The sequence below is a fragment of the Caretta caretta genome, chromosome 3, assembly GCF_965140235.1.
Source record: "Caretta caretta isolate rCarCar2 chromosome 3, rCarCar1.hap1, whole genome shotgun sequence".
Taxonomy (NCBI): Eukaryota; Metazoa; Chordata; order Testudines; family Cheloniidae; genus Caretta; species Caretta caretta.
In genome coordinates, this window is record NC_134208.1 from 139944829 (window position 1) to 139961517 (window position 16689).

At 41.5% G+C, this 16689-nt stretch overlaps 1 protein-coding gene across 1 annotated transcript in view; it reads left to right on the forward strand.

Moving 5' to 3' along the window:
* WDR64 (WD repeat domain 64) overlaps window positions 1-11130 on the forward strand; it is a 133082-nt gene extending 121952 nt beyond the window's left edge. Inside the window, exons 24-28 of the mRNA XM_048846211.2 lie at window positions 798-986; window positions 4052-4151; window positions 7236-7316; window positions 8198-8305; window positions 10062-11130. Coding sequence (XP_048702168.1) covers window positions 798-986; window positions 4052-4151; window positions 7236-7316; window positions 8198-8305; window positions 10062-10169 — 586 coding nt within the window. The 3' untranslated portion in view covers window positions 10170-11130. The remainder of the gene's footprint in view (window positions 1-797; window positions 987-4051; window positions 4152-7235; window positions 7317-8197; window positions 8306-10061) is intronic.
* Window positions 11131-16689: the final 5559 nt, after the last annotated feature.

Genomic DNA, 16689 nt, shown 5'->3' on the forward strand with positions numbered 1-16689 from the left:
AATTTTAGGTATCTGTTTTGGTGAGGAAAAAATCAGTTCTGCATGTGCACAGCTTAGCTTTACATATAATACATCCACTCTTCCCCCCCGCCCCCGCAGAAGTCTCAGATACTTTTTGTTTGTTTGAACCCCACCAGTCTCTCGAAATGTCCAGAGATGGACAGTCAAGCTTTTCTACCAATTGTGTGAAACTGAGCACATAAAGAAAGGCCCTATCATTCTAGAAATGAGCTCTTTTTTGGATCCCATTTTAACTTTGTGCAGGTTCTTGTCAAATTAGTATGCCAGGTTATTTTGCCCCATATGTGATATCTTGAAGATTAAATCATAGCAATTTCCTGGCTAAAGAAAAATGTTTTATAGCCCATTATGCAATTTGCTCTTAACAAAAAAGTAAACTTCAAGTTTTTGAAACAAATTAACAAATCCAGGAAATTTGACGTCTAAAAATCGTTTGGTGGCAGCATCTCTCTACAGAGACGGTTGAGGTTGTTTGAAGTGCCTTAACTCTTCATTTCCAAACTTTTACATTTTTAGATTTAATTTTAGCCTTGGCGCTGAATGTCTTGGTTTTTAATTATTATTTTTTATAATTATAATATTCTTCTAAGGTTTTTCTAGCCTTAATTTACTTTCTTTGCTATGTACACTCAATCTTAACTCTGATATTGTCTTATAACTAGTTTACTACACTGGTAAGGGGTTATTAAATTACATAATATTGTTCTAAAGGCACTTCACTTTCTTTCAGTTTCTAAATTTACCCACCTTTTCCATCTCTCCTTCTGCACCTCTAGGCTCTGGCACGCACCAAATGGACACTATGTTGGTTACTTCGGACAGCGCAGGGTGTTTGAATTATCTGAATCCAGTGATTTGATTTTGCCCTGTGATGTTAATGAATTTCCCATTATAATCAAAGAAGACAGCAAGTACATGGAAAAGAAGCAGAAGTTTGAATATCCTCTAATACTGGACAGGAAGAAGTAAGTTCACAAACATTTATTTACATGTGCATTAGGGACTATTAACAAACACATCACACTTTTAGAAAACCTTTCATCTGAGGATGTGTATTTTGCAAACAAGTTTTACAATACTCCGTGAGTTAGACTGTATCCCCATTTTACAGAGGAGTAAACTAAGGCACAGTGGTTAAGTGACTTACTCAAAGTCATATAGCAAGCGGCAGAGCCAGGACTGGAGCCCTGGAATTCTAACTACTAATTCTCTGCTGTGATAATTAGATAATCACTAAAGTTAATCAGAATGTATGTATTTAATGAACACTCTTGTTAAGTTTGGGAAATTGTTTCCCTCTTACCCCCAAAAGGTGACTGTACCTTCTAAAAAACAAATAGTTTCAAGATAAAACTTTTTCTTACCTGATCTCAACATAAAGATGAAGCCTTCTAAAAGTTAAAGCAAAACTAGCTTAATTGTTGAGGAATGGGGGTTTAGAATAAAAATGCATTTTTCCTGTATTTTCTGGTGTGTGCTCATAATTCAAAGCTGAGAGCTTCAAAGCTGGCATGAATGTTATGTAACCACTGGTGAGGGATGGGTTACAGGTTCCTGTCTGTGGCAATCCACAGAGGATGTGAATATGTCTCAGCCCAGCTTCAGTGATTTAGCTCAAACTGCAGCAGCTCATACTTTTCGCTCTGGTTCAATCCCCAGTGTGTTGGCTGAAATAGTGACCGTTGCATGTGCAGAAATCAAATACTGAAGCTAGAAGTTTGAAAGTTGGCCCAAATGTAGCCTTTGGCAAGGAAGGAAAGCAGTTCAAGTTGGACAAAAGTTGCTTAGACTTCTGAAGTGATGAACACTTAAACTATATGTCTGGCACGCAGTACAGCATCCTATTCACTTTTTAGGTTACCTTTTTGCCAAAGCCTTTTTGGAAATGCTTCAGTATTAATGACCATAATCATTTAGGCTTTGTCTACACTAGCACTTTTGTCAGTAAAACTTTTTTTGGTTGGTCAGGGGTGCGGAAAAAACACCTCCCTGACGGACACAAGTTTCACTGACAAAAGCGTTGGTGTGGAGAGTGCTATGTTGGCAGGAAACGCTCTCTTGCTGATATAGCTAACGTGACTTGTTGGGGATGGTTTTAATTATGCCGGCAGTGTAGCTCTCTCCTGCCGGCAAAGAGCAGCCACCAGGGAGACCTTACAGTGGCACCGCTGTAGCGGTACAGCTATGCTGCTGTAAGGTCCGAAGTGTAGGGCTGTATCCTGCTAACACTTACCAGTAAGAACAATTCTTCCCAGGGTGAATGGTCCTACTGAAGTCAGTTCAGTAACTCATGAATAAAGAACTATGCCTGGCAATGTTGACAGGATTGGGCCTTTAGGCGGTGTTGAATACAGGGCACAAGCTCAAGTCAATTGACCCAGGCTCTAAGACTTGGTGGCTGCAGGTTTTTGTTTGCAGTGTAGACCTGCTGTGCTAGATGAGGCTAGAGTGGCCAGTTGATATAACACCATGTAGACAGAGTACACTGCAGTAATTAGATTGGTGTGAATTAACTATTACAAGTAAACTATTACATGGCTAACATATTTTTGTTTGCAAATATTTCTCCCAAAGACTATATTTTTGGCACATTTTTCCCTATTTGTAATAGCTGAAATAGCTTGTGGGTCACTTAATCCATATGTATTATTTCTGCTTCCTTATTGAATAATTACTCTTCCTCATTCATTATGCTGTTTTAAAAGTTTCAAATAATGAATCGAGATAACGGTATCCATACAAGGAATAGATGTTTCTCAAATGTTCATACACATAAAAAGGGTCCAAATGTGATTGAACCGAGCAGACTATCCGAATTCAAATAAACATTTGCAAACATTTGGCCAGATTCCCAGCTGGTGAAAGTAGCCAGGGCTTCATTGACTTGCTGAAGAATTTCAGTGAGTAGCGTTCTATGTAAATTTGTCTCAACTCTTCTCAACAGTGGAATGACAGGATATATAGATCCTTAGCTAGTATAAATCAACATGACCGCATTAATTGTAAATGGGGCTAAGTTGATACACTAGTTGAGGATCTAGCCCTACATGTTTTCTCCTTATAACTTGTGCTGAGGCCCACGTAGTCTGGCAACCAGTTGAATCAGCAGAAAAGCTCTGCAATGCCATGCTGTGATGGGGTGTACAAACCCCACACTGGGCAACAAGGGGTTAAGGGATTATTTGGGGCTCAGCCAGGCCCTGCCCCACCACACCTGCAGCAAATGCTCCATCTGCTGGAGGAATTAAAAGGAAGGGAACTAGCTCATTTGGGTGGCAGGGCTGGAGGTGAGCAGACCTGTAGTCCACAGCTCCAGCAGAGCAAAGGGAAACCCAAGACTCTGACACAGCTGCCCAAAGGGGCCCTCCCTGAGACAACTAGAGAGGGAAGTATCCTGTGGACCTTGGACTTTGGTAACGTCCTTTACTTATTGTGGTTTGGGTTTCCTCACCAGGGAAAAGCCTTGGACTAAGCTGACCCAATGGGGGTGGAGAAAAGGAAGAGGCCCAGGGAGGACAGTCTTAAGCAGCCTTGGTTGCCAGACTACTGGTAGCCCAAAGGGCCCTGGGTCGGAACCCAGTGGAGTCAGAGAGTCTGGGCTCCCCTCCCCACAACCCCCTTGGCAGTCAGGAGTTGTAGATGTGACTGCTAGGCCATGCACCCAAGAGAGGACCATTACACATGCCTAGAACCTGGCATACTGTCACTATGTTCTAGATGGAAAATAATGTTGAGTCATTATGATACAGTGTATTGGAGCTTAGTCTTGATAACTGCTGATCCATACATAAACATACCAGCCTGAAGATGGTGCAAACATAGTAAAAGAAAATGAATCCCACCTGGATTGGTGAAGTGTTAAGTAACATCTCATGACATTTATCAAGCATCTACATTAAATTTCATTCTGCAAAGATATAGAATGAATTATAATTCAAATTGTATTTCTAAGCTAATTAAGTGCGTGATATGGTACGCTGCCCTCTTTTTATAGACATCAGGTTTTTTTCTTCCTATCTCTTGTGAACAGGTGGAAATCATTGACCAAATCATCCTTGCTTTCAAAAAAGCCTAGACCCTTCGAAGTGGATCAGGATTTCAAGTTTTTCAAAGCCCTAGCTTCTCCTAAGGTAGGTGAAGAGACATAATCAGTTGTATTTCTTTTATGCAATATTCTGGTAGATGTTTACATTTGGAAAATAGCCCAAAACAAATGCCCGAGGCCTGTTTTGTAGAAAAGGATAGAAATAATCAAAGAGGTTTGTGCAAACTGTCTGTTGGGTTTCAATTCACATGGTTTCACACTTCCAAGTATCAAGTCTGAGTGATACTCTGTTGAACTTCCCTAGTTTGTATCAAAACCACATAGAACATGGTTCCAGTGCAAACCCTTTGAAATTTGAAGTTTTATAGGGTTTCAATACAAACTTGGGAAGTTCAACTGAGTGCAAACCCTGGGGGGCATGGATCCATGTTCACGTCACACTCCCCATCAGTATCTGGCCCGGGAAAATAAATGATCCAACCAGCGTACCAAATTCTTTGAATCCTGGTCATGTGCCACCTGAGGTACATTGCGCATATACTAAGCCGTGCAAACCCTAATTATCACAGATTTGCTTGAAAGGTAGGTGAGAATGCTGGTAAATCTTTTTATGCCTGGTCCTCGCTTCAAGGTTTTAATGAGATCTAAAATCTGAACATTTCGCAGAACTCTAGCTGAATAGAAGTGCTTTATACATGCTCCTCTATCTAGCTTGGTACATGTCGCCTTTGGGCCAGATTGTCTCCTCTCCCTGCAAGGTGTACTGGAAAGGCAAAACCAAAAAGAGCCAGTCCAGTGAGAGCTAAGTGGCCTTTTGCTATGTGAGCTCCCCTCTACCCCTCAATGAAGTGGCATTCCTGTTCTCCAATGCTAGAATGGCTGAGAGAAAGAAGCAAGCTGGGGCGTGGACTTCCTGCCATCCTCCTGAAATTCCTGATATTGTGTCCCCACCTGTACAGTCAGCCATTACCTTAATGTAGCCAACAGAACTGATATAATTATCTACACGAGCTGCCTCTGGCAGATCAAAAATCTTTCTGGCAACTATAGCAGCAGAATGCTAGAGTCCCATGCCCCCAAGGCAGAGATTGTCTGGGACAAGACAGCACTATTGTTCATGGTCAGCTACTCCACTCTCCCTGCCCTTGGTGTAATAAGAATGGGGTGAGGATGATATGCTCCTCTTTGATGCATGTCCCCCTAGGTTGACAGCCAGCTCCTCCTTTCTCCTAGCCCCTGTTTGCTGGGATTCTAAAAGTGGCATGGTTGGGTCTTACTCCTCCTGGCCCCATGACAGGAGTGTGTGGTGATGACTTCAGGGTGATGACAACCATGTGGTTGAGGTATTCTGCCACTTTGACCCCAAAGGCAGCCAAATATGTTTCCCATTAAGCTATGTTGGTCGTGGACTCCAGACATCATTTTTCCCTATTGCCTGATATTACATCAAAGGGAATGCATGTGGCTTTTGTGGGATAGTCGAATGTTCCCTACAAAGCGAGGAACTATTGGTGATTAGAACCCAAATCTATTGTACTGCAGCTTTAGGTACAGTAGAGGAGGAGAGCAATGTGAAAAAATATACTTGGTAATACTGATGGCATATAAAACTAAAATATACTGTACTACTGAAGTGAACCCAGTGGCTGACTGGAATGTGGGACAACTCAACAAGTGTGTGCTCTGGTGACTTCTGATTTGCATTTTAGCTTGTGACTTGTACTACTTAAGTTGGTAATTTTTGAAAAAGATGATTGGGCTGAGAGGCCACATCAACATGTGAGAGGAAACTGCTCTTGTCTTCAGTTACTTTGATAATTCATGGACACCTCTGAAAGTGTTGCTGATAAGGGTTGACAAAATCTTGCTTATTCTGTGGGGGACCATGTAAATCCATCTCAGCATATTTGCATATCCTTCAAGGTGTGTGTAAGTACCTAAAGGTCTGCATAGGCACTTTCAAATCACATGTATGCACCTCAGTGAATTAACTTTAATTCTGTGATGCTACCAGTGCTGAAGCTAAGAAGTCTAGAAGTCAAACCTGAGATATATGGGAAGAAATTAATGAGGGACTTTTTAAATTCTGAGGATGTGAATCCTCTTAAACTATAACAATTGCATGTGCACTTCAATTATCTACCAGAGGATGCTATAAAAGAGGATTTCTTTAAAATGCAATTTGATTTTTGCAGAAAACTCATATTTCAGTGTTTTATGAAAACCTGACAGTATTTCATTTTTAGATAATTTTTCCCTGTTGCATGATCATAAACTGTGTTCCTAGTGGGAAATCAGTACTATGTCATATAAGTGACTTCCACTCTCAAATACATGGAATCTAATAACCTAGGTAAGTTTTAGCAGTCATATTTTTGCATGGATGAATGATCAAAGTACATACAACATTTGCACAACTTTGGCCTTTCCATCAACATACAGAAGAAATGTTGTTTTTTTTTTCCTGATAGGCAGTGGAAGAGTGAAAGTTTGCATGCTCAAAGAGATTTCCCACCTGACTGCTCTGCAATGACACTGTCAGTTGGGACTGGGGTCCCCTGGGAGTTCCCAGCCCATCATCCCATGGTGACTGGGGTTAGAACTCAGCCCTCCTTTAGCAACATCCCCCAACCAACACATACTGTTAAAACTGACCTAAAAATTATTTTTTTTTTAAATTGAGCTTATGCCCTCGTTAGCATATTTACATTTTGTATAAAGAATGCCTGAAGGGTTTTGAAAAATCAGTTTAAATATCTGGAATGGCATGTCTGTTTTTCCCTAGTTCCAGGTGTTCATGAAGCATTGGAGTTAAATATGTTTTCAAATAGTTTTAAATAATCTGACTAAAAGTCCTCCCTTTCCCTCCAACTTGTTGGCTCAGCTCTCGGTCTAGTTAGGTCAACTCTCCATTCGCTATAAAACAAGCAGAACCCCATCCCCCAATTTTTGGACAAAAACCTCCTAGGCTGTTTTTATATATGGCTCAGAAACACAACTGGACACAAACCCAAGGATTTTTTTACATGTAGATGTGATTTTTTTTTCTTTAGTAATATGGAGTGAATGTTACCTATGCAGATTTATGGAAACTCCACTAGATGTGATCTCTACTATCTTGCTGTTGCCTATAACTGGAAATATGTTGACTCTGTTTTCTATTTTTAAGGTTAATAGACAACCTTTGGAAAGTTTCAAGTCAGGAAACAAAGAGGCTGGTGTTGTGTTTGGCTCTATACCTATATACAGGGTAAGTTCAAGTTCATCTGCTTTTATACCTCAAGCATTGTCATTGATATAGCAAAAACTGTTAAAATTAGAAAATTTTTAAAATCGCAAACCCTGTGACTTGCTATTATAAACTGTCTGCTTCTCAATTTAATTTCTTTTGACTTGGCTTGAATTACTCCCTATCCATCTCCATTCAACGGTAGTTAGCATGATAACAGGGCGCCTCCTGTGAAGACTGATCTAAAGACCATTCTGCAAGGTGAGTCTTTCAGTCTTGTACTTCTCCCATCAAAGCTCATGACCTTAAATTTATGCTCAATCTCTTTTCTTTCAACCAGCCCAATGACCATTGCTTCTATTTGCACAAGGTGTTGGGCAATATATGCTAATACCATATCCCACTGAGCATACAAATGCTAAACCTGCATGGGACTTTTCATTCCAGTTTAATTGGCTTACTATTTATATAAACAACTGCATTAGAGATACAGGCCCAAATTCTGCTCAGTCACATAGCTGTACATCTGCCCCCTGCTGATGGGAGAGCATTCAGAGAGCTGGTAAAGAGCATTCAGCCAATCCGGCACACATGATGATCTTCCACTTCCAGCTAATGTGCTTTGGAAATTTGCACCCTGCTTTCTCACAGAAAGAAAAAATAAAATACAAGGCGGGACTGATTCTGAACTCCCCTTTCTATGAATTGGGGAAATTGAGCTGAAGTCAAGAGATATCCACTGGATTTTTATGAGCGTGTGAGATCAGAATCAGATGTTATTGGTTTAGTGAGCTAAAAGTCTTAGAAACACTTTGTTATATAGGCTGTTGGTTATCAGTACAAACTGTTGCGCTCATAGGAGGCTATTCTGTAACTACACTGCTCTAAATTACTTTTCAAAGGTTCTCAGTATAACAAGTCACAAAGCTCTCCACCAGTTGGGGTCAAAAGAGAAGCAAGACTCAGTTGACACTATCTTCAAAAGGATGAAGCATCATAGATTTTATGAGGTAAGTGGATTAGCAATTTCTTCACTTTAGCCCCAAAATGTTTGCCCATCCTTACCGTTATATACATTTCTTTCCCCTTTCCATTCAATTGATGTGAATACACAGAAATCAATTTTTTGCAACCTGAAACTAGAAATAGGTCTGACCATGACCAATACAAGCTTGTCCAAAGTGTAAGGGTATTCAGATCTGGGGATTTGTGTTAGGCCCATCTATCCCAGAAATATTTAATGTAACATCCCATCATCTCCAGTTGTGTTTCATAATGTCATGTCAGGCTGCACCCTTTCTGATATATCAGCTCCATACAAAACAATCAGATTACCTAACAAAGCAAAAAATGAATGGGTGGGAGTAGAAGAGAGAAAAGCTTTAAGAGGCAAAGACAAATAATTTACCATACATACAGCAAACCAAACCCAATAAAGTCCATCAGTTGTTGATGGAGGTACCATGTATAACTTCTGGACAACAGGTATTTCTCCTTCTGTTTAGAGATAAAACCAAACCAGAACCCTGAAATCTGCACTCTCAGGTGGTTCATACTCAAACACATGGATCCAAATCCATTCTTATGGTTTCAGATCTGCATTGGAACCCAAACTGATCAAGAAGGGCAAGTTTTCATTTGCTGTTTGAAATGCTACTCAAAGTGGCAGAAATCATGGGATCACCCAATCTCTCTTATATATTTATATTTAGAGAGAAGTAAACATTAACATTGCTAAACAGTTTATCTAAAAACTACTTTTTTCTCAGAAATGGTCCATACCTGGAACAACTTCTTCTTCCCCCTCCTCCATAACTCTGCTCGAGCTAACATACTGAAAATGGAAGTGTAGGCACAGCAGGGAGAACAGTAGGAGGGGTCAGATACTCCGAGTACATATCTAGGGTTTCAGATGGGATTGTACTTGGGTGGCTAGCCTATCCTGCTGCTTGTGCCACTGTAGCTACACTTCTATTTTTAACAGGTTAGTTTGATCAGAGGTAGCAATGGGATGTCTACACGAACTGGAAATTACACCACCCAGCTCAGTGCAGACATACCCTATGGTTGGCAGGATTTGGCCTTTCCCATTCTGACTCCTAAAGCCCCCTTTTCCTAGAGGAGACCACTTCTGAAATTGCAGGAGTTTAATCCCTGTGAGCTTGTGGCCCTTTCTAAGTTTCCACTTTGAATGAGGTAATTGGGGTCCAGTCTTTTAACTGGAACTCCTGTTGAAATCATTGGAAGTTCTGAATGTGAGGGCTTGCAAGAATTGGCACATAATGTATATATCAGTAAGCTTTTGGGACCAATTCTAATGACATTCAAGTCAATGGCAATACTTTCCTTAAGTTAAATGGGAGCAGGATCCAGGACTATTATCATGGCTGTGATAGAGATGCATGTGTTAAACTTTGGACTGAATTTGTTGGTGACACCCAGGAGATGTCACGGAGATGTGGTTTATAATATGTAAATAGCACAGAAAATTAAGCTGAACAGTTATTGAAATAAACATCATGATATGTCCTAGAAAAGACAATGTAACACATAGATTTCCTTTTGAATAACTCTTGTTTTGTTTCCTCCTAAGTCAGAGTGGAGAACTTCCAAAAAGTCATTTTAAAATTTATCTTTTCTACCATGTCTGATTATTTTCACAGTAAGAAATATTTCCAGTAGAGTGTAGAACTGTATAGAGCTCACTCAGCACATACACTAGCAAGGATTAACATATGTAGCTAAATGCTCTGCTTTGTCTTACAGCCATCACGTTTATCCAAGAGAAGAAGTGCAAAAAATAGCCAGGCTACAGCGGCAAATGTGATCCAGTCCTTTGCCACCTCCATTTCCTTCCAAGGTGCAAAACCCTAAACTGCCACTGCTGTTATCAAAAATAAACCTTGAGATCACTGCAAATCATACGTAGTCAAAGTAATTGCTACTGGTAAGCGGACAAGCACAGCCTCTGTATCCAACTTCTTTATTTCCAATGCTCCAGCAATATTGTGTTAATTCATGTATCAGTAGCTCCTGTTGTCACATCACACCCCATATTCTTCATAGAAATATGCTTATTATATGAATATGGCATAAGTAAAATGTATTTTTTGCAAGATGGGTCATGTAAGTTATCATTGGAAAGTTTTATGATTTACTGAATGATTACCCTATTTGTATGTGTGTATCATTTCTGTATCTGAAGTTAGGAATATTAGTTCTGTATCAATTGCAAAAGAGTTTGCCTACTGTCTGGTGGGTGTTCCCCAGATGCAATCAGCCTGAATGGGCCATTAGGGAGAACAATAAGATTTTGAAGATACTAATCTCCCGCCCTCCTGAGAAGCTTCCTGTGTTGCTGCTTTGACATTGTAGGGTCATGTGATCATGTCATCTGAAATTGGATTGCATCTTGGACTACGGGTATTTTCCACAAGGATGGGGTTGGGGTCGGACTGGGGGGGAGAAGATTCCCGCCATATGTAAATCCTATTTAAGGCTGGGAAGTGAGTCAATCAAGGTTGCAGGTTATTCACTGAATCCCCGCCCAGAATGAGTGCTAGAAACATCTAAGACTGTCCTAAGGAGAAGGAATGGGACCTAGGCTAAGAAAGGGTCTGGCCTGTGAAAAGGAATACCTGAAACTCTATGCAGCAAGCAGTGCAGTTTACCTTCAGGAAACTCCATAACCTGCATAAAACAACATTTAGGGTGAGAAATTACTATTTGTAGCCAATTTATTTAATATTTTAAGCCTAGTTTGTGTGTTTTGTTTTATTTGCTCAGTAATCTGCTTTGTTCTGTTTGCTATCCCTTATAATCACATAAAATTTACCTTTTGTAGTTAATAAACTCTTTTTTTTTATTCTAAAACCCAGTTTGTGCACTTCATACCTGGGGGTGCAAAAAGCTGTGCATATCTTCCTCCACAGTGAGGGAGGGGGGCAAATTTCATGAGCTTATGCTGTATAGACCTCTCTACAGCGCAAGACAATATCATTTGGGTTTACACTCGGGGCGGGGGGGAAGAGAGGGCAGGGGGGAGAGAGGGAAAGAGAGATGCGCATGCACAGCAGGACCAGGTGAGGGAGCCCAGGCTGTTGGACCAGGCCGGCTCAGTGAGACCCCAAATACATCAGGTGGCATCCCAGAAGGGGGGTCCAACCCATCACACCTGTATCCTGGAAATCCACTGTTTTCCAGTCTCAGATGAATCAGGGAAACACTCTTAGTGTAAGCAACACTAGCACCCTGCCACTGCATGGAGTCACCAAAAATAGTTTGTTCTCATATCAGTCATTTGCAAACAGGTGATGTGATTTTTTTAAAGTACATGTGGGTCTGAGTATTCTGCATTATTATATAGTTGTATTATGATAATGGGTGTGTATGCATCATCTGAGGCTTTTTTTAACCATGTACTCTTAGGGAAAACTTGGTTTATTTTTATTTTAAGACCATAATCCTGTGGTGCGTACTGAGGGAAAACTCCCTTTAACTTCAGCAGTTTCCCCCCAGTTAGGCATGCAGGGGTGAGAACCAAAAGTTGAATAAAATTTAGATAATACAGTAGAATCTCACTAACTTTCATTCTTCTCTTTTGCAAATCTAGTAACTGACATAAATCTATCTCTTGCACCTCTGCTTCTCAGCAAAGATTTAATGGAAACATATGATCTAAATGCAGCACTTACTAAAACTTCCTTTCCAAAATATCCTATGCTGCAGAACATTACTAGGAGTCCATCAGCTACTGTCATGGTGGTTTGCATGCTAATTTGCAACATGCTTCTGCAGTTAGGGTGGATGCTGAGGTTCTTGTACATAAGTTAAGTATAAAAGAAAATAAAACTGGGGAAAGACATGACAGCAGCCACAACTGAATTTTATTCATGATGGGGGTAACAATCCAGTTATTTGTCATATAATTAAGCTGTGTGAATAATTCAATTTAAGGCGTAACCAACTGTGTCCAGTACCACTGGTACTTTATCATTTTAATATTTGTATTCTGATAGTGCCCATAACACACTAGCGACTTTCTAAACATTTTTCTCCTCCCTGACCTTAATAATGAGATTCACTCTTGGGCACTGGTGCACCAGTGCTATCCTTCTCACATTCATTGACCTGGGCTTACTTCAAGCTCCATTAGGAATTGGGGCAACCTTGAACTTCTGCAGTGTGTGTGCCCATGCAGTGTCCTGTATTTCAGAAGTTCTCCACTTTGGGAGTGCATAGTTAAGGGGCTGGCCTTAGCTGGCCATTCTGCAGACACTGACATGCCCACAACAGGATTGTGGGGATTGTAGTACAAAGATGACCTGGCTACTTTATGATGATGTTGGGGAAGAACAGAGTGGGTCTTGAGGGAAGGAGAAGGATGAGTAAATTGAGGGGAACACAGTGCAGGGAATGAAAGAGAAGGGAGATGTAAGGAGATAGGAAAACAATTATTTTAAAAGATTAACTTGAGGAAGGTTATCAAGGAAGATAATGAATGGAGGAAGGGGAAGAGAAGAGAGGACAATGGGGGAGGTTTTTCATTGTTTCATAGAAAGTTTAATCCTAAATAGTAACAATAAAGGGGTGCTGGAACAATTTTTATAGTGGGGATACTGATGATGCAGAAAAGGACCTAGAAGTTACAGTGGATGAGAAACTGGATGAGAGTCAACAGTGTGCCCTTGTTGCCAAGAAGGCTAACAGCATTTTGGGCTGTATAAGTAGGAGCATTGCCAGCAGATTGAGGGATGTGATCATTTCCCCTCTCTTCAGCATTGGCGAGGCCTCATCTGGAGTACTGTGTCCAGTTTTGGGCCCCACACTACAAGAAGGATGTGGAAAAATTGGAAAGAGTCCAGCAGAGGGCAAAAAAAAAAAGATTAGGGGGCTGGAGCACATGATTTATGAGGGGATGCTGAGGGAACTGGGATTATTTAGTCTGCGGAAGAGAAGAATGAGGGGGGATTTGATAGCTGCTTTGAACTCCCTGAAAGGGGGTTCCAAAGAGGATGGATCTAGACTGTTCTCAGTGGTACCAGATGACTGAAGGAGAGTAATGGTCTCAAGTTGCAGTGGGGGAAGTTTAGGTTGAATATTAGGAAAAACTTTTTCACTAGGAGGGTGGTGAAGCACTGGAATGGGTTACCTGGGGAGGTGGTGGAATCTCCTTCCTTAGAGGTTTTTAAGGTCAGGCTTGACAAAGCCCTGGCTGGGATGATTTAGTTGGGGATTGGTCCTGCTTTGAGCAGGGAGTTGGACTAGATGACCACGTGAGGTCCCTTCCAACCCTGACAGTCTATGATTCTATGGAAACCATGGAAATAATGTATTTAGTGTTGTTACTACCTCAAGCCAGGAGGTGTGACAGCACCCCTCGTTCCAGCACCACTGACAATAAAGCAAGTTTGATTTCCATATATTTTATATATTGTGTTACTAGACTAAAATGTACTGTGTCTGTTATGCCTTGTGCTACCAAGAAAGCAATTGAGCTCAGAAAGATAGACACGGAGATGATCACGACAAGAATGGTTCAGAGCTATGAAACTCTTAACCCAACCGAGATAAGGTCTGGATTAGCTGTTCACCTTTGGAATAAGACTGTCCATGTAGACTGGCAATGAGGGAATGCTTGTACCATACTAGCATGTCTTTATGTGTGTCACCCATTTGCATGGTTGGATGCTGACTAATGTTGGTTCTGTGTTTGTTGATCAGGTCTAGTGCTCAAGGCTGGGAGAGTCTAAGTGAACCACAGTGTATAACATCTGTTATCATCCTTTTAGATTAAGGATGAAGTACAAGAATGCAAGTTCTATTCCCATCTACCTGCTAATTTGCTTGCTGGGGCTTGGTAAAGATAGGACAGGCTAACATCCCACTGGGCTTTCCAAACCCTGGCTTCATCAAGGAACTTGAGTTAGGGAGGTAACACACACATTTTTTTTCAGATCTAAAGGAATCAAACTAGAAAAGCCAAAGGAGGGAGCCATAGACTGCAGGAGAATCTGGGATGATGGTTGCTTACTATCCTGTTTGTAGAAGCAAATGAAGACGATGAACCCATCATCTGCACTGTCTCAACCAAGACACAGAAAGCAAAGTAGACATACAGTGTCAGTAATGCGCCTGTACTGAATGATTTTTGTGATCAATCAGACATAATTCTATAATTCCTAATTTTCCACCAAATTTAACACTGGTCTGCTGTAATACTTAAGATGCCTTGTGGAATGATACATGGGACGTTGCCTATATCTATATGTTCTCTTTAATTTGCCCTTGGAATAGTCTATCTCATTAATATGCAGTAGAATTTATAGATTGGCCTGTATATCTTAGGTACTTATATGGCCCCTATCATTGTAGCATCTGAGTATTTAATGTATTTCTCCTCACAACACTCTGGTGAAGTTGAGAAGTACTATTGTCCCCATTTTTCGGTTGGGGAACTGAGGCACTGATGGCTAGATTCACAAAGGAACTTGGGTGCCTAGAAAATCACTGGGGGTCACAAAACCCGAGTTCAGTGCTAGGTTAGATGGGCATCTCAGAATGGAATTCACAAAAGCCATCATGCTAAGTGGGGTGCTGCCTAACCTAGCCCCTGGTGCATTTTTATAAAGAAAACTAATGCATCACACAACTGTAACTTGCACTCTTAAACTATGGTTTCATTCCATAATGTTGCTTATATAAATGTATCTGAACCTAGATAGTTTTTTCCAGTACTGGAATAAATTTCACCATCACAATTGGTCTGTAGTAAAGGTAGTATCCCATCAGAATTCAAGATATAACATGTCCAGACTGATTGCCTTTTTGGACTGAATTATACTCCTAACTGCTTTCCTCCGGTTTGATTTGCTTTTCAGGGTAGAGTGCCTCCACCTACATGAGTCAAATTCTGTTAAACGCTTTCCTTTGTTATATATCCTTCCTTGGCAGCTGAGTTTAAACATGTCAAATATTGTCTCTGCATAGATCAATCTTCCTTCACTGATATTCCAAACCTGACCGATTCCAACATTACTTTTCCCCACAAAGGTAGGGGGTTAGGCATTTTATGAAATCTAAACAAAGAAATGTACTTGCAGTCAGTGATTCTCCATATCAGTCAGTGTGGCATGTCAAATCACAAATAGTTTCATCCTGATTGTGTATTCTTGTCCAGAGCGAGTCAGTCTCTCACTCTCTCATATACAGTATATCTTTGAAAATTTTTCAGAGAACTGCCTTAAAGAGGAGGCTGAAATGTTACTTATATATTCTGCCACCTATCAACTCCGGGAATAAGGAACTAGCCTGAGCATGTACGTCTACTGACAGGGGATATGGAGCTGATATGGTCCCCCTGCTTATTACTACTTTGGCTTCTTTGCCCCTCTTCCAGTGGCTGCATTCCCCAAAGCCTGCCTCCATTAGCTGCTGCATCTGACAACCTGACAGCGGTAATCTCAGAAGAGCTAGGCAGCACACCTTCTGCTACTGAAAGCAAGGCCCAGTGCTGCTCTTTAGTGTTAGTGCTGGAGGGCATGCCTATAGGAAAATCAGGAATTGGGGGCTGATGCTGCAGGGTCATTGTTAGAGGTAGAGTTCTTTGGAGGCCTTAAAGTCTTGCCACACCCATCTCAGGAAAGGAGCAGGAGAGAGGTCCTCCAAGCAGCCAATGAATGAGGCTGTAGGGGAAGCAGCCAATCAGGGCCCAGCAGGCTTGTATATAAGGAGCTGCCAGGGCATGGTGAGTTCAGTCTGCTTGCAGGGACTGAAGGAGCAAGAGGCTGGTGGGTGGAGCTAAGACAGTTAGTTGTTGTCAGGCAAAAGGGAAGTGAGGGAATAGCTTCCAGCTGATTGCCAGGACTCAACTAAGATGGGCTACAGGAAAGTGGTCCAGGGAAAAGCAGTTTAAAGGGATGTGGCTACAACTTAGAAGGTTGCTGGGCTGGGACCTAGAGTAGTGGGTGAGCCTGGGTTCCCCCCAATAGCCATTGGGGAGGTGGCTGTGCCCTAAGAGAAGGGAGTTTAGACAGGCCTAGGGAAGGGACTGTATGTGGAGCTGTTACCCATTGAAGGGGGCTGTACTGTGGCTGATCCAGCTGGAGAGTTGGGTCAGAGGACTCAAGGGCGGGTGAAGAGCCTTCACGGAGGAAGCCTTGAGGGGTGCTCCTCCACCCCCGAGCAGGCACCTTTGCATGTAAATTGGCCAACTGGGGTACTGAGATAGGCCCTGTTGGGCACACTGAGGACTGGAGCCCAGGGAAGGCTACAGAGACGTTGCCAATGGAGGGATACTATGGTGGGCCCTGTTGGACTGTGAAGGGTCTGAGCCCAGGGAGGGCTACAGGACATGACTGAGGGCTTTGAGATAGGTCTATCTGGACAGTGTACT